Source organism: Benincasa hispida, chromosome 4 (assembly GCF_027475165.1).
Source record: "Benincasa hispida cultivar pf3 chromosome 4, pf3_genome.v1.1, whole genome shotgun sequence".
Taxonomy (NCBI): Eukaryota; Viridiplantae; Streptophyta; class Magnoliopsida; order Cucurbitales; family Cucurbitaceae; genus Benincasa; species Benincasa hispida.
In genome coordinates, this window is record NC_143481.1 from 68,044,598 (window position 1) to 68,067,364 (window position 22,767).

The following is a 22,767-nucleotide window of genomic DNA, read 5'->3' on the forward strand; positions in this document are numbered from 1 at the left end:
TTCTAATATCATGACAAATCAATAATTAGCCCTTAGCGATGAGTTAGGTTCAACATTGACCAAAATTAAATTCATTTTCCCAGAGAACAACTATTTATAAATATTTTGACAATACATGTGAGAGAGTTCATATACATATATGATAATTACAGGATGAAGCACACTATTTATCTAAACATCAAGGAGCTGTTTGAGTAGCTTATGCACTCAGACAATAAAGCTATAAACACTAAATATATTTGGAACATTACCTTCTGTTGTGGGTGTGAACAAAGTTTCATGATGCTAAGAAGTTATCAACCTTAACATTTGTAGTCCTTGATAGAAACTTCATGCAAATAGGAGGCTTAACTCCAGCCAAAGCAAGGATGGAGCTAGGCAATGTCCATATACCATCTCCACATATCAGACCAGACGCGACCGCAGGTGCAAAAGCCTCGGCTTTAGCCTTGTTGATCTTTTCCCACACAAACAATATCAAGCTTCCAAGGCACATGTCAATGGCAAAATATGAACCGATATAGAACGGAATCGCCATTGCCATAGGTATTGGAATATACTGACTTGCCTTCTTCCCTGATAAGTCTCTTATTAAATTTATCACAATGGCTGCTGCAAAGAACCCATAGCATAGGGAGAGACAATTCTTTGGTAGACTAGAGAAGCCCTCGACCGCGAGAAGAGCCATGTTACGGTAGACCGTTGCATACGGTGCTGGGTAAGCACTTTCAGGCTGTCCAAGATCATCAAATGCCTTATAGAACAGCCAAAATACACAGGGAGATATGATGCATCCCATCGCTGTGCCTACCACTTGGCTCACGAACATCGATCGTGGCGAGGATAGCGTCATGTATCCAGTCTTGAAATCCTGCATTAGATCAGATGCCGTTGAGACAATGTTCATCATTACTCCACAAGCTGCTAGGCCTGCAACGACACCACCGTGTGTGGCACCAGCCCATGCCCCGATCGTGAAAATGGCGAGCTTTCCATATGTAGATGCAAGGGACCAATCGGTCAACCCGGCACCATAAGCATTGCAGAAAGCTAGTACTGGTGCAATCACGTAGATGACAAGTATGTAATACCATTTCAGCTGTGAAAAGATGTGTGGCAAAGTAGCTATGGATACGGCTGCAATCGCAACATAACCTCCGATGGCAAACCACGAGGGAATCTGATCTTTGAGGAAGAGTTGAGTCCTCCGTTTGTCGTCAAAAGATACATCGGACGTTGAAGTAGGGGAACCATCTGAGACTGGGATTACATCTCTTTTCTTCAGCTGACGGTGTAGACCAATGAGAGTTGTTGCCAACACCTTTACAAAGTTGTAAACCCCATCGCCCAGAATCAAGGCAATGGAGATAAACACCTAAAGCCACAAACAGAATTACAAAGGAGCAAGTTAATATTATAATGGTAAGAGCTTTTAGAATGAAAATTTAAACTGGTTAGAGGATTTTTTTTTTTTTTGACCTTGTAGCCTTGAAGACCATGAAAGCTGGAGAGAGGAAGCTCAGCACTGAACCAATCTCCCTTTCTTTTCTCGATGAGAGGCCACATTAAACCCCATGAAAGAATTCCTCCAACCAACACAGATATGTTGATGATGTACGGACAGATCATTCCCACTCCAACATACGTTGCAGAGAAATCAAAATAAAATCTGCAGCAAGAAGTGAGTGTTTTTATCTTTTTAAATTAACGTTGTCGGAAACTGTATTTATTGGTAAGAAAGAAGGTATAAAAAGTACTTGTTTTTGTAAGCTTTGAGGCCAAATGTAGGGAAATTGACAAATCCACAGTCATCTCCGGCAGTGAAGAACCATTGGAAGAAGCCCCACAAGAAGCTGAATGAGAAAAATTTTCCAAGCGTCCTCACTTGCTTCCTGTAACGTAGGAAATGCACCAAAATTATAAAGTATACTTAAAATTTGATTGGAAAAGTCGTATTAATTTAGGGGTTGTTTGGCCCACTCATTTCAATAGTAAATACTATTGAATTTTGTACGTTTATCAAATAACTCAATCTCCTCTTCTTTTTATACTTTTCACATCTATTGACGAATTTCATATTTTTCTCTATCTCTACTTTTTACATTTATCGAGTAATTCTACCTTCCTTTATTTACTTTTCACAATAAACTCTATCTTAAGACCTACACTCTAAACACAAATTTACTAATCCAACATATTAACACTAGACTTATTAACTCTACTCGGTGGATTAAATGACCCCTTAAATTAAAGTGGTTCAAAAATATTAGAAGAGCTTACTTGTTATATGAAATGGAATATAAACAAACCAATACGAATGAACACGAAAAGAATACAAAATTGAAGCAATGCGTAGAGAGTCTGACTCACTTGGCTAACTTGGCTCCTCGAGGAGTGTGGAAACTGTTGATAAGATGTGCTGTGGCAGTACCACTTGGATAAGTCAACTTGAAATCTATTATCATTATCTGAAAGCCAACCATAAGAAAATTAAAAAATCAAAGCACGGCAAGTTGGTTCTGTCTAGATTATGCAACTTCGATTTTAAATTTGAATATACCTTCCGTAAAGGAACAACTGAGAAGAGGCCGAGAAAGCTGACGATGAAAAGAAAACCAATTATCCATCCTAACGAAGGGTTCTTGAAGTCATTGATATCGGCTGATGCTAGCTTACTAATGCGCTGACTCAGTCCAAATAGATAGCTCCCGAAACCTCCTGTTTGAGTTCCAATTACATCAAGTACATATCTACATTTCTCATAATAACATATACAAACCAATTATACTATTTGATTTTTTATTTTTTGTTTTTAAAATTAAACCTAACACTTCTTCCGCTTCTAAATTTTTTGTTTTGTTATCTACTTTCTACCAATGTTTTCAAAAATCATGCCAAATTTTGAAAACTAAAAAAAAGTTGTTTTTTTTTTAAAATCTGGATAAAAATTCAACTTTTGTACTTGAAAGATGCAAAATATGATAAGAAATTAGGAGAAAATAGACTTAATTTCCAAAAACCAAAGATAAAAAATTACACAAACGAGACCTAATTTTCGAAATCATTTTCATGTATTTCAACCTTAAGGTTTTAAATTCAAATAGTTTAAACATTTCTTTAATCATTTTCATTACTGTTTTCTGAGTTGTTTTGTCACAACTACAGCAGCCAAGAGAAACAGCCAAAAATATATTAGGGCCCTTGTACATCGGTGAATTCAGCAAATGTATTTCGACCTGAATATAGGAACCTATTTGGCAAGTTGACAATTTTTTCCTTTCTCGAAGAAAAGGAAAAAGAAAAACTTATTTTTCTAAAAGCCTTCTTTTGCACTCGATAGTTATTTTTTCTTTTTTTTTTTTCTTTTTTTTTTTTTTTTTTTGGAACTGGGTAGTCAATACTTTACTCACCATGGGCCATGGTTATGCCCACCTTAAAGATTCCTCGAGAGAAAAAGAATAAAATATATAATATAAAAAAATGGCTAAGAAAAGCATTATCTTTGTTTATTCAGAGAATCTTTTCTTCAACACAAGTGAATTCTATATTGTTTTATTTGGTATCAAACTTTCAATTTTCTAAACAACTTTAACTTTATCATTCTTTTCGTTTCTTTATTTTCAATTACATCTTTATCGCTCCATAAATAAAGAACAAAACGTTCAAATTTAATTTTCTCGTTATTTTTGTCTCATCCATAGAACCTTGAGGGTTTGATTTTCATTTTTTTTTTTTTCATTTTCTAAAATCTATTTTCCAAATTAATTTATTTATCTTCTATGGCATTTGTTTTCATATGAAAAAATTGTTTTCCAAATTAATTTCTGATGTTATTTTCTTTATTTTTTTATATTAAAAATCATTTTAATTTTTTTTATTCAATTTAATTTTCTAATTTATTTTCTTTTATTTAATTTTCAAAAAAAGTATTTTATTTTTCTAACCAAAAGAAATTATATTTCAACATTATACCTTTGTCCGTTCTTCCACTGTTCCATATAATGAATATGCAACACCTTTATATATAAAACAATAACGAAAACCAGAAAAATACTGCTTTTGTTGTCTTCTTTTTAATATTGGAAAAAAAATTTAAATTTTATTTGTTCAAGTTTATTTTTAATATTAAAAAATGTTTTTGTTTTAAACACTATTAATTTATTATTATTATTTTAAAATAATAAAATAATAGGACCCATTTTCGTCATCAGTACATTAAATTCTAAGTTGAAACGAAAGAATGTCACTTTCTTTTAATTTAATTTCTAAAATTTATCTTTTTTACTTATTTTTCTTGGTTGAGGGTATATTATTAAAATGGTGGTCAACAGCGTAAATAAAGGATTTATAACTGTTTTGGTGTTTTTTAATACAATTATTAAAAAGGGTTTATTATTAATGGTTTGCACAGTCTAAGTCAAATGACTACTATTTTATTCAATGGTGTTATCTGCACGGTGCAAAATTTAGAAGAGAATTCTTAAGATCATCGAAAGCATTTGAAGCATAGAGTGGAATTGTGAAAGTTGTGAAGTCTATATAGTGGTAAATTAATATGACATAACGTTAATGTTTTTTAGTTGTGGAACTATAAATTTGTTGGATCAAACGACTCCTTTCAATTCCTAATCCTTCTATTCTTTGGCAAAAAAAAAAAAAAAAAAGTTTAATCACTTAAGACACCTATTTATAAGATAAATATTTTTTTTATCACTAACATGATCATAATAACGTTTAGAAATAGGCTTTTGATCATTTTTATTCCACCTTTTTTTTTCTGAAAAGATGTTAGAAATTGATTCAATTCTTCAACAAAAAGAAAGAGGAAATTAATTAATTAAGTATTTAGGTTTTGAATGATGAAAATTGGTAGTGGCAGAGCAATCTCTGTTGCATCTTCCGAAATCGAAACCCTAACTAAGAAGCAGGGAAAAGAAAAGTGAAAGTAAAATCAAAAGACCGTACCGCTGAAGGCGATGCCGGAGGAAGCAACAACACAAGTCTGAATCACGGTGTTCTCCTGGCGAGTGAAAGGTTGTTTCAGTAAACCGGATTTCTCCAGAAGTTTGGTCCATGTCTTCACGAAGAAAAAGCCAAGAAGACCGGCGGAGACATTGAGCGAAGGAATAATACCGGTAGTCAAGTTGAGCTTCATCACGATGAAAGTAAACAACACGCTCAGTCCAAAGCTCACCGCAAAAGCTCTCACCGTCAGCTGCTTCTGCCACGACGGTACCTCTTGCGCTTCGAAAATCCTCTCAACCGACATCGATTCCTCCGCCATTACTAATCCTTGGTTATCTCCTCTCGCTCTCTTGCTCTTCTGATTTGGATCCAACTCGTCGAGCTTCTCCTCATCTTCCTCCATATCCCTCTGATCTCTGCCGTTTCGATCCATCTGAGAATGAAAGAGATGAAGGAAAGATGATGGATCTGGCTATGGATGTGAGTATTTATGAAGATTCAGCCGCCATTTCCTTAATTTACGCAGTTTGACAAGCTGTTAGGGCAGTGGAAATGAGAAGTTGATCTGTGAATCATATGGTGTGAAGTGAAAGAGAGAGCGATAGACGAAAACGAAGGATGGCGTTGATTTTGAATTCCAATATGAACACGGACGCAAAACCAGCGATTTTGTGGAAATTGATTTTGAATTTTGGATCGATTAAATTATAAAAAATGCCCATCCCTCAAATTTTAAAAATTTCAAAAGTATCCCAAATCTTTAAAAAATAGTTCAAATAATATCCTTATCATTAGTTTTGGATTAAAACAATAAAATTTTTGTTTCAAAATACCAATGAACTTTCAAAACTTTTCAAAAATATCATTAACTTAATAAAAGTTCAAAAATATTTTCATCGTTAGTATTGAACAAAAATCATTAATTTTTCGTGACAAAAATGACTTTAAAAATAAAAATAAATAAATAAATGATCATATTGATCAATTTGTTTGAAGTTAAGTTCGAAAAAACCAATTTTAAAATAAATTATATAGATATCTTCACTTTTTTCATATACGTACTCTCGTATTTCTCTTAGTTTTTCAATTTTTAGCTTACATCAATGTTATCAACAATCAAAATAAAAATAACAAATTTTAAGTTAAAACATAAAATACCATAAAATTCCAAAATCAAAATCTCCTCTTGAAACATACTAAAGTGGTACGTAATATAGGTACTCTCATATTTCTCTTGATTTTTCAATTCTTAGTTTACACCAATTTTCTCAACAACCAAAACATATCAAAGCACTGCGATGCTGAAGGCCCCCTCACGCGTATCAAATAGAGAGGATGCAGCGGCGCTGAGCATAACTGCAATTCTTGCGTAGCAGATTGTCTCTATGAATGACGTGTGACACAAATGTCGTAACACTTGTGCAACATTGTGCCTCCCCTTGCTCGATTTCACTGTTTTACCTCCCATTACTTGCTAATTGCTCCATTTAAGCCCGAATTGCATCCGAAACATCCCGACAACTTCTTTTGCTCAATAACCTATAAAAACCAATATAATTTAGGTTGATGCTTTTTTTTATTTGACTATTTATCGTTTTGGTATGTTCTAAGAGGAGATTTTAATTTTGGAGTTTTATGAAATTTGTGGTATTTTATGTTTTAACTTAAAATTTTGGTTTTTATTTTGATTGTTGATAAAATCGGTATAAGCTAAGAATTGAAAAATTAAGAGAAATATGAGAGTTGTAATACGAAAAAAATAAGAATATCTATATAATTTATTTTAAAATTTGTTCTTTTCGAACTTAAAAAAACTTCAAACAAATTGATCTAACATTTTTTGATTTTTTTTAATTTTTAAAGTCTTTTTATCACGAAGAATTAACAGTTTTTGTTTAAATACTAATGATTGAGGTATTTTTTTAACTTTTATTAAGTTAAAGGTATTTTTAAAACGTTTTAAAAATTTATGGGTATTTATAAAATAAAACTTTAACCATTTCTAACCAAAATTAATGATAATGATATTTTTTTAATTTTTTTAAGTTTTCAGGGATATTTTTATAATTTTGAAAACTTCAAAGACATTTTTTCCCCAAAATATAAAGTTTAGGTGCAATTTTTTATAATTTAACCTTTTGGATAATTATATATATATATATTTAGTTAAAAGAGAACTAGTGAATGCCAAGTTGACGTTGCCAATTTGACTCGTCATTTCAAGTGGGAAAAGAAATGATGATGAGACTGAAAATACTTAAAAATTAATTAATCAAGGGGATTTTTTTGTTTGCTAAATGCCACTTATTTATGGTTAAAAATCATTTTGAATTTCTAAATTTTCATAAAAGTAAGGATATAGTCTCTAAATTTTTATTTGTAATGTTTTAATCTATGAATACTTAATTTTATAATAATTTAATCCATAAACTTTATTAGCTAACAATTTAACTTTTATATTTTAAGATTTGTAACAATTTAGTATTTAGTGTAGAAATTATTGTTAAAATTTAATGAGATTTCTTATCTAAATAAATCGATAAACTAAGAAGAAACTCGATATTTTTTTTTATAAAATATAAAATTTACATCATAAAATAATAAAAATTAACATCTAATTTTGATAAATTTTCTTACATAAGAGATTAAATTGTTATGAATTTAAAAGTACAATAACTAAATTATTACATACTAAAGTTCAAGATTGTTATAAATTTGAAAATAAGAACTAAATTATTATAAACCAAAATTTATGGATTAAATTATTATTTCGTGAAAATTTAGAGATTGAAAGTATTTTTTAATCTTTATTTATTTATTCAAACTTCTAAAAAATATTTATTTTATTTTATTTGTCGACATCAACCAAAATTTTATTTTATTCACTAAAATATATAAATTATAAACCTTCCGTTTTGTAATTAGATTTTTTTCTCTCTTTTAATTTAAATACTATTTTGTTATTACTTTTTGAGTTGGTTTTAATTTGATTTTTGAACTTTACAATGATTTATACTTATCTTTAAATTTTTAGAGTTATTTGTTTCGTGGTATACATATATTATATTTGTTTTATAGTAATATAATTATAATTCGGCTATTTTGGGTTATTGTTAATAATATATTACAGATTATTTAGGAATTATGTAGGTAGTTGTTATGCTGTTAATATTTTTAGTCTTAATTATTCTCTCTTCCCTTATTAGTAATATATAAATACACCAAATATTCACTTTATAAAATAAATAATGGAGAATTTAATTTTTTACCATTCACGCATATGGGGCATCTCAAGGATTGGATGCATTTTTAAGATTATCACGTGGGGCATTTTTAAAGTCCACTCTAATACTTAAGTCATAAAATAAAAAGAAGTTTCAAGTATATATTCAATTTTAACTAGGAGAATGTACTTATCTACTAAAAAGTCTTCATGGTATATTTATAAGATTAGGTTTCGAAATTCATTTAGAATATTGTTCAGGTTTCACTGGACTGCAGGATTCGGATGAGATATTTCCCAATAATCCTTGCTCGGGTTGACCTCGGTCTGATCAAGGTCGAGTAGTTGGAATGGGCTTTGGCCCATTTTCACTCTTTTTCTTGGACCTTCTCTCGAGCTTAATGTGATGTTTTTGGCCCGAGTTCTTCCTCTCGAATTTTTTATTCTTAGGAAACTTTAATCTTTGGACCAAAATTACCCACAACAGTCTTTTACTTTAGTTAATTGTTTCTTAGAAAGAGACCGCGGGTATTTTTGTTTACTCAATATTATATTGCAGGCAGAGTGTGAAATGTGTTCATTAAAAAAATGTAAAATTTAAATATATGGCTTTGAGATATATGGATGTGTAACTATTTAAGAGATTCAAATTAATGAGTAACTTTGAATGATTACAATTAAATTTTATGATATATATATTAATTATAATATAGAAAGAAAATCAAATATTTAACATCAAAATCAATAATATGAGTTTTATGTCAATTAAATTTGGTTCATATTGAAAAAGATAATATAAATCTTGACTAAATTTTTTTCCACGAGATGAGGGAATTGCAATTTTTGTCGTGGTGGGTCTTCAGTCGACTAAAGTTGGAGTATGGAGATGATGACAAGAAGAGAAAGAGAATTTTTTTCAAATATATTATTTTCTTTTAGATTTTCTTTTGCCAATATCGATTTTAAGTGATATGAAAAATGGTTACATTATTTTGTCCATGAGATTGAAACCTATTTTAAATTGTCTCTTAATTTTAATTTCAACTAGTACATATTAATGTTTGAAAAATACTTGCATAATGAGTTGCATCCATTTTTCAGCTCACTTTAATAGTTCAACTTAGAGTGGTTACTTCTTTTCTAAATTGGTTAGATTGGAAAAAAATAAGTGTCATCTATGATGCATTCAAATATTATTTTTAGTTTGTTTAGATTAATTAATTTTTTTGTATATATAATGATAAATAAATAATTGGCAATGATTAGGAGCTGAAACATTAAAAGGTTTACTTCCAGTTAAGTTTCTAAATATGAAGAATTGCAACTCTTCAAGAATCAAAGCCACCAAGAGACATAATATATCTTAAATTTTACACTCATCCACATAATTAAATCTTGAATTTTAGTTTCATCTACATAATTAATCTTACATGTCTTTATTTAATTTCATGTATTTACATTTATGAGAGTAGTTGAAGGGTATTAGATGAATGTAGTCAATATAGGTGAAAGGTTTCATTCTTTCATGGTGTCCTTTCAATTAGTTTAAATAGGGTTGTAATCTCCATATTTAAAAAAAAAAAGACTTTGAATATGAATGGAATTTCCTTAGAGTTTATTCTCTTAAGCTTTATGCTTTTCTTTGTATTCTTGTGTTTAGAATGCATGTTTTAGAACTTTCAACCTAGTTTGAAGTTAGGAACAAATTTTCATTTCTTCTTGATCATCGATCAATCTTCCAAGCCAAATCTGTTTAGCTTCTGGGGTTACTTACCAATTACTTAATCGGGGCTATTCTTATTACTGTCGTGGAGGTTCACCTGGAATAAGGGGATTCTCAAACATGATTGAGGTAGTTCCCTTTATCATTTGGTAGCAGAGCTTTGGTTCTAAAGAAATTATATCTTTACTTATTTTTCTTTCTGTGTCATCTTTCTTTTATTAAATCACTTTTCCTATTCCCATCTTTCTTGTGACTCTTCATCTTCTCATTTATTTTTCTTACTTCATACATTAGTGACCTTTCATCTTCTTTTATTTCCTTCATATGCCAATATACTTGCTGAAAAAATTAGAAAAAAAGAAATTTTCTTTTGCATCTTTCCATATATTTTTTAAAACTTCAAGATTTTGTTAACTTTTACATTCTAAACTATATTGGAATTTCTTGCATGATTCTCATAAGAATACTATGAAATTTGCTGAAGTTTGAGATACTTGAAGTCTTATGATATGTCTCATCGAAGAAGAAATTGTCATGCAAGTTACGGCAGTGATGATAATTTTTGGAAGAGTCTTACAAGAGTTCGGTTGAGTTGCATCAGTCCATTGATTACATAGGCCATTTGAATGTAACGTTGAAGTTGCAAAAGCTAGCAAGAAAGAATCATGTCACACGAACTATTAAAAATCAAGAAGATAGTTCATTTCCAGAAATTGATCAACCAATTCTAAATGATGGAGTTCATCCACAAGTCAAAAAGGAAGATTCCAACTGTGATGATGTTGAGATGAAGTGAGTGATCATCAAAATTTGGGAGAAGAATAAAAAAGTAAAGTCGTTAAAGAGAGTGAGGAAATATTTGAAGTATGTGTAGAGAATGAGATCACAACCAATTCTCTAACAAAAGTGAAAACATCATGGAGTCTAGAAATTAGAAGATAGTGAGGATTGAGGAAGATTTGGAAATGTAAAATCTTGGGTTTTAAACCTTGAAAGCTTTTTAAGCTTTGTTTCTTGTGTGTTCTTGAGATAGAATGCATGAATATTTGGAGCATTCAAGTGAGGATTGATTTGTCTTACTTGTGGAGTTCTTTGAAGATCAAGGGTTGATGGAAATGTCAAGCTTTGTTCGATCCTTAGTTTATTAGATCATCTAACCTATCTTAGGGGTTGAGATCAAATTGATTTTCAGGTTTGTTAGGGTTGAGTTCTTTGGGGCCTATTTTTCAACATGGTTCATAGATCTCACGTCCAAGGGTTCCTTAACATTTTGGTATGAGAGCTTTGACTCTAAACAAATTATATCTTTTCTTGCTTTCCTTTCCATTCCATCTTTATTTCATTAAATCATTTTGTCTATTCTCATCTTTCTTGTGACTCTTAATTTCTCATTTATTTTTCTTACTTCATACACTAAGCTTGCTGGAAAAAAAATGGTTGTTAAAGAAAAAAAAAAGTGTTAGATTTTGTGACTTTTCGCATTCTAGGCTATATTGGAATTTCTTGCATGATTCTAATAAGAATACTATAAAATTTGCTAAAGTTTGAGATACTATAAGTCTTATGATATGTTTCACAAAAGAAGAAATCATCATGCATTCGATAGTAGTGATGATAATTTTTGGAAGAATATTCGAGGAAGTTTGGCTGAGTTATGTAATTCGATGGATTACATATCTCAATTGAGTGAAGAGATGAAGTTGCAAGGGCAAGCAAGGAAGAAAGTCACACAATCTATTCCAAATCTAAGAGATTGCCCAATTCTTCAAGATGACCAACCGATTCCAAATGATGGAGACCACTCTCAAACTGAAAGCAAAGATTCCAATGGTGAGGTTATTGAGATGAATGAGGGTGATCTTCAAAGTTTGAGATATGAATTAAAAGGTGAAGTGATTATGGAAAATGAAGAGAAATTTGAAGTATGTGTTGTGAATGAGACCATAACAAATTCTCTAGAGAAAAAGGGACAATGTGGAAATTGAGAAAATATCAGAAAGTGAGACATGAGAGTCAAAAGAAAAAGAAGATAATGTGATTAAGAATGGAAGTGAAGAAAAATATTCATGTGAGAAAAATCATGGGAGTAGTTTTCCAACTAACGTTCCTTCTGTAAGAATAAGCAACATGTATGCTAAAACAATTTGGATCTTAAGCACTCTAAATTTCATTAATTTTAAAAATAAAACATGCATGCAAATAACTTTGAAATTAAGGTTGAGTTACAACCTTTGTAGCTCTAAATTGACCACCAATTTCATTGAATCCCCTCACGAACCAGTCGTGAACCACCATGAATGTCTTCCCGACTATTCTCCAGCTCGGTTCAGTTCGAGCGATTTAAGGCTCGATTCACTTGTTTCGAACCGATTGACTATTATTTTGTAATAATTAGATTTTTTAAATCATTTAAATTAACATAAATGTTATATTAATTTAATTAATTGTTTAGGTGTCCAATCTCGATTCAATAATTATTTTTTAAAATTATGCATTTGATGTATGATTTATATTTATTATTATATATCATAATGTATGCCATATAGTAAAAATCCCACCATAGGTTATGCATTTTATTCATGCATCATTTATATTATAAATGTTATAATATATTGTTACATGATTTTATTTTATAGCATGTGCATTTATCATATAATATAAGAGTTATACTTATATGCTTGCATGCATTAATAACATAGTCATGCATCATTTATATTATAAGAGTTATAATATATAGTCTAGATGAATGGATACAATGTATGTTATTAATTATTTCATTACTTGAATATATAAGTATTATGTATGTTTAATAATAAAATGGAATTGCATGAAACATGACATTACCTTAGGTAATTTATAATTGTTATAATTTATTAAGTATGACAATTAAATGCAATTGAATGGTTTTAATTTATTTCATTTTTTATAAAAGTTATAATTAAATTAAACTAGTAATTAAAATCAATAATTCATAGTTGCATGCAAACCGTAGGTTAAAATCATTTTTTTAAATAGTTTTAAAATATGATTCACATAGACCTAAATTCACTTTTTTAATAAGATTAGAAATTAAGTTTAATCTTTTAATTAATTTAATATAATTAAATTGATTCTTAATTAAAAAGATTAAACTTGTAACAAATGTATTTATGAGGGACCTTTTGTCTAAGGTTCGTTCTGTCTAGGATGGGGTATTTAAGTTGATGGAAATGTAACGCCCCTACTTGGGATCTTACCTGAAAAAGTGAATTAGATAGATTTTGTCACATCTCGCCCCAGACCACCCTCCGAGCCTGGGAAAGGGCGTGACTGATAGCAGTTATCAACCCTTTGGTTGACACTTACTGCCTAATAACTCTTGCGGAAATAACTCTGATACCAATGGATAAATTCAACAACCAACCGATTAAGTCAAGGAGGCAAACAATAATGGATTAAGTAGGCCCATTTTATTACAACAATGTAGCGTTCATTCAACTCCAAGACTTAAGTGTAAATTTACAACAACTGTAAAACTCTCTGAAAGTGTAATTGTGGCTTGTGGCAGATCTTGACCTTAGCAGTACCCTGGAACTCTTCACCTTCCACTACCTGGGAAGAAAAAACATGAATAACGGAATGAGCTTTTACAAAGCTCAGTGAGTGGTAAGCAACTTCTAGAGTCTATCTCAACTCATAAATAAAAAGCATATCACGAATACGAGGTTACATTCAAACCTCCGCCTTGAATGAGTTTATTCTCAACTCTATCTACACGCACAGTAGATAGTTATACCGATAACTACTTAGAATGAGTATACTGTCTACCTACACATACGGTAGATAGATAACTGTTACTAGCTACAACGCTTACTCTTTGCGTTCCCTCTTTCTCCTATGTGCATATAGCTCCCCGCTCATGGGCTTAAAAGCTAGACCCGTCGGCCCTCTGATCATCCCATACGAGGATCCTCCTACAGGCTCAGGAACTAGACTTTTCGTGTCCCCTGACCATCCCGTGAGGTTTTGCTTATGGGCTCAGACACTAGGTCTATTAACCTCATGATCATCCCGATCACATAATCTTATTCTCAAGCTAGATACTCATTCAAAACCTAAGCATATACAATTACTCTAAAAGATATGCTTTAAGACTTAAAGGAGATTACCACTCACCGTGGTCGTTTAAGAACTTTTCTCTCTAGAAGTTCCTTGGTCTTCTCGAGCTCCTCTTTTGAACCCTAGATTCCAGATTCAATTTAAAGCTCAAACTACTCATAGTTTTAAGCTTTATCTCGAGTTACCTTCTTCTACAAATATGCTCTAAAATGTTTTAGGAAGCTTACCTCAAAATATTAGCTCATAACTTCTCGTGGTTTGGCCGGAAACATCAAAACATCAAGACTGGCTCAGATTACCCGACAGCTCAACTCTTCGGTCTTTTCTTCATTCTCCAGCCCGATTCCTTAAAGATTCTTCTCTGGAAGCCCTATCATGAAAACTAGACTCTTTTAGCTTTCAGATGGCTTTGGAATCACATTAAACACACAAGTATTCTGGGAGAACTCCTCTTCCAAAGTTGATGCTACTTTCTGACCTTTCTGTCCAACAGCATCTCTCTTCTTGGAATCTCTTGACCAACGCATGGTCTTACCATCAACGCATAGCCTCCTCCCAATGCACTCTTCTTTATGTCCTTTGAAGAGAATCAAGTTCTCATTCAAAGTCCTTAGCCCTATTTATAGGCGTCCAAAAGCTCTCCAAGATCGACACCTCCTTATCCAAGTGTTTCCTCCTCACACTACCAATGCAATGTTTCATCAACGTAATCTAAGTGTCCTTCCCCTACATAGACAACGCAAGGGGGCTTAATTTGCATGTTCTCTTATGCATCCACCTCAATTGCTTAAGGCTTAAGGTTTTCTCCTAAGAAGATACATGTTTGATGACGTCTTCTATGTGATCTCATCCTTCATATGCGTCCACAAACTCTTAGATGTTCAACGCATAGTGCCATCAATGCATAGTCTATAATCAACGCATAGCAAGCCAACTCACTTAGTCACCGCAAGTCCTAACCATCGCAAGAGCTAGCCACCACCAATGCATAGGATGGTCGCTCGTCTTCGACGCATGGCTTACTAGGTATCATCGTAAAGCTCGCTCGGCATGGGCGCATGGCGCTTGGCATAGGCGCTAGTCACCGACGCATGGGCGTGTTGCATGGGCACTGGGCATCGCTCATAGGGCTCGCTCGGCCGCATGGGCACTCAACGCATAGGCTGGGGTGCTCGATGCATGGGCGCTCGACGCATAGACTGGGGTGCTCGACGCATGGCCGCTCGACAGGGCGCTTGATGCATAGGTTGGGGTGCTCGATGCATGGCCGCTCGACAGGGCGCTCGACGCATAGGCTGGGGTGCCCGATGTATGGCCGCTCGGCAGGGCTTAGCAAAGGCACTTGATGTATAGGCAGGGCGCTCGACGCATAGGCTGGGCATTTGACCGAGGCGCTCGACGCATGACTGGGTGCTTGGCAGTGCTTGGCCTGCTCGACGCATGGTTAGGCATTTGGACGAGGCACTCGACGCATGGCTGGGCACTTGGCAGCGCTTGGCCTGCTCAACGCATGGATAGGCATTTGGCCGAGGTGCTCGACGCATGTCGTATGCCTTGCTCATGTCCTCGCCTACCTCGTGCACTCTCGCATGCCCGCGTGCCACCCTAATGCATCACCCTCAGCTACCTTCCTTCAACCGCATACCACCCTCCAACGCATCCCTTCAACTTTTTTCCTCCACCAACGCATACCATCACTAATGCATCCATCATAACTCTTCCAACACATCTATTGAGTCTAATGCGTTGGTCTAACCTCCAAGGCATGCGTCACTCCCACTTCAAATTCTCCCTTTTTCCAAGTAATCTCTCCAAGATCTTGTGGCCAATGCATAGCAATGCCTAGTCCAACACTTAGTCAATTTTCACCAGTTAAAGCTTAACTTAAAGCTACTCAAGGAAAATCTATTCAACACTTAGAAATTTCCTTCACTTCAACATAGGGTTTAACTTTCACTTAGTTAATTTCCTTAACCACCTGCTTAAGTAGGGAAAATGGAAATCCGAGTTTCACAGATTTATTACAAGCATGTAATGGTTGATTAAGGTTTATTTAAGGTTTATTAAAGTGTTTAATAAACATTAATCAAAGTTGTTTAACCATCCAAAGTAAGTATTACTTTTGGGTAAATTAAACAAACAGTTAGTTAAAAATCAATAGCCGGATTTTCTTAAGTTAAATTAGCCTAGATAAAACACTTAGTGGGAAGAAAATAGGGTATATGATACTTCATTTTACCTTTTCACGTTTCTCCCTAAAAATTCACACATGAGATCTATACTCGACCTCGAGGCACCTTTGCTTGTATTCCCCTACGGATGGTGTTTGTATAGATCAATATCAAGGTGAATAAAGAGAGCGTTTATAGTAAGTGAGAACGGAACGTGTGTCAACTTATCCCACGGTCTCTCTCATTAGTTAGTAGCAAAGTTTCATTCTCGACCTCGAGGCACCTTTGCTTGTGTCCCCCTACGGATAGAATTTGCATGATTCTTTACCTCTAACTCCAGTAATGGATAGGATTACTTTAGTTTTTTTTTCTAATCGATTTTTCCCTACGGTTGGCTCATTGGGGCGGAACTCCAGAATCTAAAATGAGGGGTTACACTTACAAGAAATGTTAAGCGAGTTTAACAATTTTTAGACTGAACAATGGTGACTGATAGTTGCAATAACAAGGAGTTGTTTTATCTATTGGTTGAGATAGTCTCATTTCAATGAAGGGACACCTAATCACCCTACGGTGTCTTTTATCCTGACTCACCGAAACATCATTGCAAAATAGATATCACTTAGGGCACATTAGATTATTTTTCTAAATTTGATTGATTTTTCAAAATGGGTTAATGCAAAGACTATATAAATAATTTATATAGTTTCAGCGATTTATTAACTATGACTTTCGTGACACTTAATTTGCTCACCACCGACAAACTGAAGGGCGAAAATTATACAACTTGGAAAAACACAATCAACATGATTTTAATCATTGATGACCTCCATTTTGTCCTTATGAAGGATTGTCCTCCTATTCCTGCTCCAAATGTCACTCAAAATGTTCAAAAGGCATACAAGCACTGGACACGAGCAAACGAGAAGGCCCAAGCGTATATCTTGGCAAGCCTTTCATAAAACTTTGACAAGAAGCATGAGCCCATGATCACTGCTCAATGAGCTTTAGACTTTTCAGTCCTTGATGAAAAGCAAGAAACAAAAGGGAGAGGCAAATGTTGCCTCATCCTCAAAGAAATTATACAGAGGATCGTTTTCTGGAACTAAGTTTTTGCCTTCTTCTTTCGGCACCAAAAAGTGGAAGAAGAAGAAAGGTGGAAAAGGGAAAGCTAACCCACCAGTTGCTGCTTAGAAGGGCAAGAAGGCCAAAGTTGCAAAGGGAATCTGTTTCCATTGTAACCATGAGAGACATTGGAATAGGAACTGTCTTAAGTACTTGGCAAAAAAGAAAATGGTCAAGAAAGGTAAATATGATTTACTTGTATTGGAGACCTATTTAGTAAAGAATAATGATTCTGCTTGGATAATTGATTTAAGCGCCACTAACCATGTTTGTTTTTCATCTCAGGGAATTAGTTCCTGACGACAACTGGAAATTGGAGAGATGACGATGCATGTTGGAACTGGACATGTCGTCTGAGCTATGGCAGTTGCAGGGCTCAGACTCTGCTTACAGAAATCTTATATTTTATTAGATAAGGTATATATGGTTCCAAGTTTAAAAATGAACCTAATTTCTATAAAATGTCTTCTTGAACAACATTACTCTCTTAAATTTCAAATGAATAAAGTGTTTATTTAAAATAATGAAGTACTAATTTGTTGTGCTAATCTTGAAGATAATTTATACGTGCTAAGATCGTTAGCAACTAAAGCCCTCATTAACACTGAAATGTCTTAAACTACAATAACTTAAAATAAAAAGCTTAAAATTTCTCCTAAAGAAAATGACTGTCTTTGGCACCTAAGGTTAGGCCATATCAATCTCAATATGATTGAAAGATTGATCAAGAATAGATTTCTAAGCGAATTAGAAGAAAATTCTTTATCAGTATGTGAGTCATGTCTTGAAGGCAAAATGACTAAAAGATATTTTACTAGAAAAGATCATAGGGCCAAAGAATGCTTAAAACTTGTACACTCAGACCTCTATGGTCCGATGAATGTTAAAGCAAGATGAGGGTTTAAATATTTTATCACTTTTACTTATGATTATTCTAAATATGGGTATATTTATTTAATGCAATAAAAGTCTAAATCCTTTGAAAAGTGCACAGAGTTTAAGGTTGAATTTGAAAATGCATTAAATAAAATGATTAGAACATTTTGATCCGAACGAGGTAGAGAGTTTTTGGATCTTACATTCTAGAACTATTTGATAGAAAATAGAATTGAAGGAAATCGAACACGAGGATTTTCATGAGCAGTGGAATAGATCATTCCAAATTACAATCATGTATGAACATACCAAATTACAGTCGTAAACAAAACATACGGTTATGCATTCATTACAGAAATTACAGCATGATAACTACAAATGAAAAAGGAAAATGCTACAAACATTTTTAGACTCGTCTCCACGCTTCTTGCTCACGAACGCTTGAACACAGCAACTTCAAAGCTCAAACAACACGACTACTCTGCAGCACAAACACCATGCACTCGACCTCTACGATCACCTCGGTCACGAACATCCCAGCAACACGAACGGTCTCCACAGAACCTTGACGGCATCTAGTTGAGTATAACACTGCCAAGAAGGGTACCTTGGTATTCTCGGTGTGAGAATCCAGAGGGTGGGCTCTGTTTGGACTTGGTTTGAGGTAGAAGAAGGAGGAAACAACAATCGTGTACACGATTGGGCAAATGGGAGAAGGCTGAACCTGTCGTATAGGTTGATGCCCAATCGTTTAGCAAAAGCTAAACAGTCGTTTAACAAAAGTTAAGCAATCGTTTAGTTTATCGCTTAACAGAGTGTCTGTCGCCTACAAATACTACAAGATCGTCTAGCTCGTTCAAGCTATCACTTAGTAAATCGGTATTTACTTGACAACTTCCGTGAGTTTACGATAAAGAAAAACTTAAATCTCAAAATCAATATTGACAAAAATCTTACTAAAATTAGGAAAACATTTTTTCTTTTATCTCACGGTTACCATGAACCACCAATAACCTCTCACTCGATTGGTTATTAGAGAAAAAGATTTAATTATCCAATAATTAATATTATTATAAATATAAATGATAACCAACTTATCATACTATATTTATAACCTATAGTTTTAATATTTCATCTCATGAAATATATAAACCATAGTTCTTTTTCTATTCCATGGCACTTAATGTAAATCTCATTTACATTAATCCTCCACTAGATGTATCTCATACACCATACCGATCATATCAAATATAATCGAATTACCTCTTGTCAATTTGAACATTTTAAATCAACACTAAGAACTAATCCTCAACTGAATCCATTAAGCTACCAAGAGAACCTTATGGACCTGTAGCTCGAAGCTCTAATGGTACGTGAATAACTGACTAAACTCTTTATCACAGGATCCACCATCCGTTAACTGCCAGACACTCCACTAAAGACCGACAGCTAAACTCTCCTTACCACGGATATATTATGTGTCCATCTTAACCAATCAGAAGTACGACAACCCTTCATAGATCGCTCGTAAGTACAGTTGTGCCAATAATCGTTATGCCCCTGTAGTTACATCTAACTCCTTAAGTACCAATAATCCCTCTAATGAACATAAGTCATAGTCCTACTATGACTGAGTCCTCTCTTCTAAAGAGAAGTTGTGGCCACTATGTTCAAGCCCCGGAATCAGCCCTTAAGGGAGCAATCTCTTTACTTATCCTTACTTCGGGAAAGAAGTGAATTCCATCTTGTGGATTGAGTTCCCAGCTCCCAGATCAGAAAAGTCCCCAGAAAGGTAGGCATGTTGAGTTGGCAATCTGGCCACTCTCACCCATACTAATCAAAGGACCGCCCTCAAAAGCAAGAGTTCCCAAAACACTCAGGATTGAGGTTGTGTCTGTTGAATGGACACCAGCATGCAGCGGAACGAAACAGGATCCATAAGTATTCTAATTCATTAATTTTGGTTGAAAAGAAACATGCTAAAAACAAAGTATAATGGGTTTCATGAACATACCTTGGCCGAACCAACGAAATCTCCATTTTCAGCTGCAAAATCCTCTGAATCCTTATGTAGACCACCACAAGATCTTCCCTACTATCCTCTTGGTGCTCTAGATTGAGTTGTAGGACTCAAAATAAGCGGGAATCAAAGGGAATATGGAGAAATCTCACTGAACCGAACCCATTGAAGAACACCTTGAAATTTTCAGCAAAAATTCAGTCGGTTCATCATGCCTTTCTTCACTCAAATCTCTTCAATATATTGCAAACTATCATGTAAAGAGATGTGTTGCATGGGATGCAACTCATGCTTGGAGTAAACAAAAGAATGAGGTGGGTTCCTTGTAAGCTAGTTGAAGATGAAAAACTCATTTTCAAGTTTGTGTGATTTTACAATTTCCAAAAATCCAAAATTGATTTTTAAATCATATTTTATTTCTAAAATCAAAATTTATTAATTTTACAAATTAATTTCATAAATTAATTTTCTAATAAAATTAATAAATAATTATTTAAACAATTTAAATAATTCTAATTAATTTAATATCTAATATTAAATTAATTTTTACACAAATTCATCTTCATATATTTAAATCATCTTTAAATATATTTTCTCCAATTTCGTTTGATTCTAATTTGAACGTTTCAAATTAACTTATCACGCTACTCTAGAGCTAATCCATTTCTGAGCTAATAGGGGGATCTCATGGACCTATAGATCATGGGCTCCAACGATCCGAGATTAATCGGCTAAACTCATTAGACCGATCTAATCCCCATTCGTTAACTAATGGGTCACTTCACTAAAGCCCATAGTTGAACTTCCCTCACTATAGATATATTATGTACACTCGATATAACCATGATTAGTAAGTTAATCCTTCACAGATTGTTCGTAATAACAGTTGGGTCAAATATCTGTTTTACCTCCGAAATTACCTCTGTTCCTTAAGTCCCCACTGATCCCCTAATGAACAATTTTTTTGTGATCCAATCACAAAACCGAGTCCCTCTCATGCCAAATGAGAGGGCGGGATCCCTTTTTCAAGCCCAGAATTAGCATTTAAGGGAACAACCTCTCTACTATCTCTAAAGCGGATAGGAGTGAATTCCCTCTTGCACCCTATGTTCCTAGCTATCTATCCAGTCTCACCCCTAAAATGGCAATCATATTGAATCGGCGAGTCAACCCTCACCTATGCAAATCTAAGGGCAATCTCAAATAAACAGGAGTTCATAGTTAGCTCAGGATTAAGGTCAAGTTATCTAGGTCATCGCTTTGAAATAGTTAGTTTTAAACAATAAACGGCACTATAAAGTAAGAGTGACTCATTTCGTGATCCGATCTTGTACAAACTCTTTTGCACAAGGACACCCCTACTCCTCATGTCCAACATGAGCGAATTAGGATCACTTCGTTTGTAGTACTTTACAACTCCTTGTAACAACTACAGAGCAGGCCGTATCCAATAGTGTTACCAGAATAAGGTACCCAACCTTATCCATGTACTATAGATCATTTTGACTATTTACTCGAACCTGATCCACCTTTAGTTAAAGAGTTTAATTAATTATCCAAATATCATTGGAGCTTCAATCTACAGGTCCATAAAGTCCCCTATGTAGTTCAACAGGGGTTTAATTAAGAATTCATTTTGGATTAATTTGAATTGTTCAAATTAATTGAGAAAATTAATTATATATGATATAATTAATATAATGTATTTGATACATTATATATAAAGTATTTTGAAAGGAATTTGAATATGATTCAAATACTAATTATGTGAATGAGATTCATATAATTAAATTTAATATAAATATGATTTATATTAAATACCATAAATAGTTGAGAGAAATTAAATGTTTGGATTGATTCAAATATTAATTATATGGATGAGATTCATATAATTGAATTAATATAAATTTGATTTATATTAAATGTCATGTATTGTTAAGAGAAAATAAAAATATAGGTTATATTGTATTTGATACAATATAAAACTATAGGTTATATATTATATTTGATATAACATATAGTATATATACATATAATAAGATTGTTATTATGTATATTATTATTATTATTAATTTAATTTGATTAAATTAATTTTAATTTAATTAAAGGGAGGGAGGTACAACTCCCTCCCCTAAATTCTCTGACAAAAACGTGCAAATGGGTATGGTTGGATGGTATTTTCAAAGTATTCTCCCAATTTTTGTGGATCTTAAAAAAAGGGTTCTCAGTTGGCTCTTTGATGAAAATTGACAGAGAAGAGTTCTCTGGAAAAAAAATTTCTTCCCCTCTCAATCTCCTTCATTCCCTCTTCAAAAGAATTGAGCAGAGCCCCCACCTCCTGCTCAATTCTAATCCTAGAGAATACTAGAGGGTTCTCAAGTAGTGGTGCCTAATTGAGATTTCATTTTGGAGATTAATTGTGATTTAGATCAAGAGGGATAACGTGAAGAAGTGTTCTTCAAAGGTAAAATTCTTCTTCCTTTTTTTCTCCTCAAATTGCATGTTGTAGTTTTAAGTTTTAATGCATATCCTTTTATTGTTGTTCTGTACTTTATTAATTCTATGG

At 33.3% G+C, this 22,767-nt stretch overlaps 1 protein-coding gene across 1 annotated transcript; it reads right to left on the reverse strand.

Moving 5' to 3' along the window:
* Window positions 1-74: 74 nt before the first annotated feature.
* LOC120075594 (putative metal-nicotianamine transporter YSL7) lies at window positions 75-5,699 on the reverse strand. Its single transcript, XM_039029131.2, has 6 exons — window positions 4,966-5,699; window positions 2,561-2,718; window positions 2,371-2,468; window positions 1,758-1,892; window positions 1,480-1,669; window positions 75-1,375 (listed from the first exon to the last, which is right to left on the reverse strand). The coding sequence occupies exons 1-6, from the start codon at window positions 5,396-5,398 to the stop codon at window positions 278-280; spliced, it is 2,112 nt and encodes a 703-aa protein (XP_038885059.2). The 5' UTR covers window positions 5,399-5,699; the 3' UTR covers window positions 75-277.
* Between the last annotated feature and the right edge of the window lie 17,068 nt (window positions 5,700-22,767).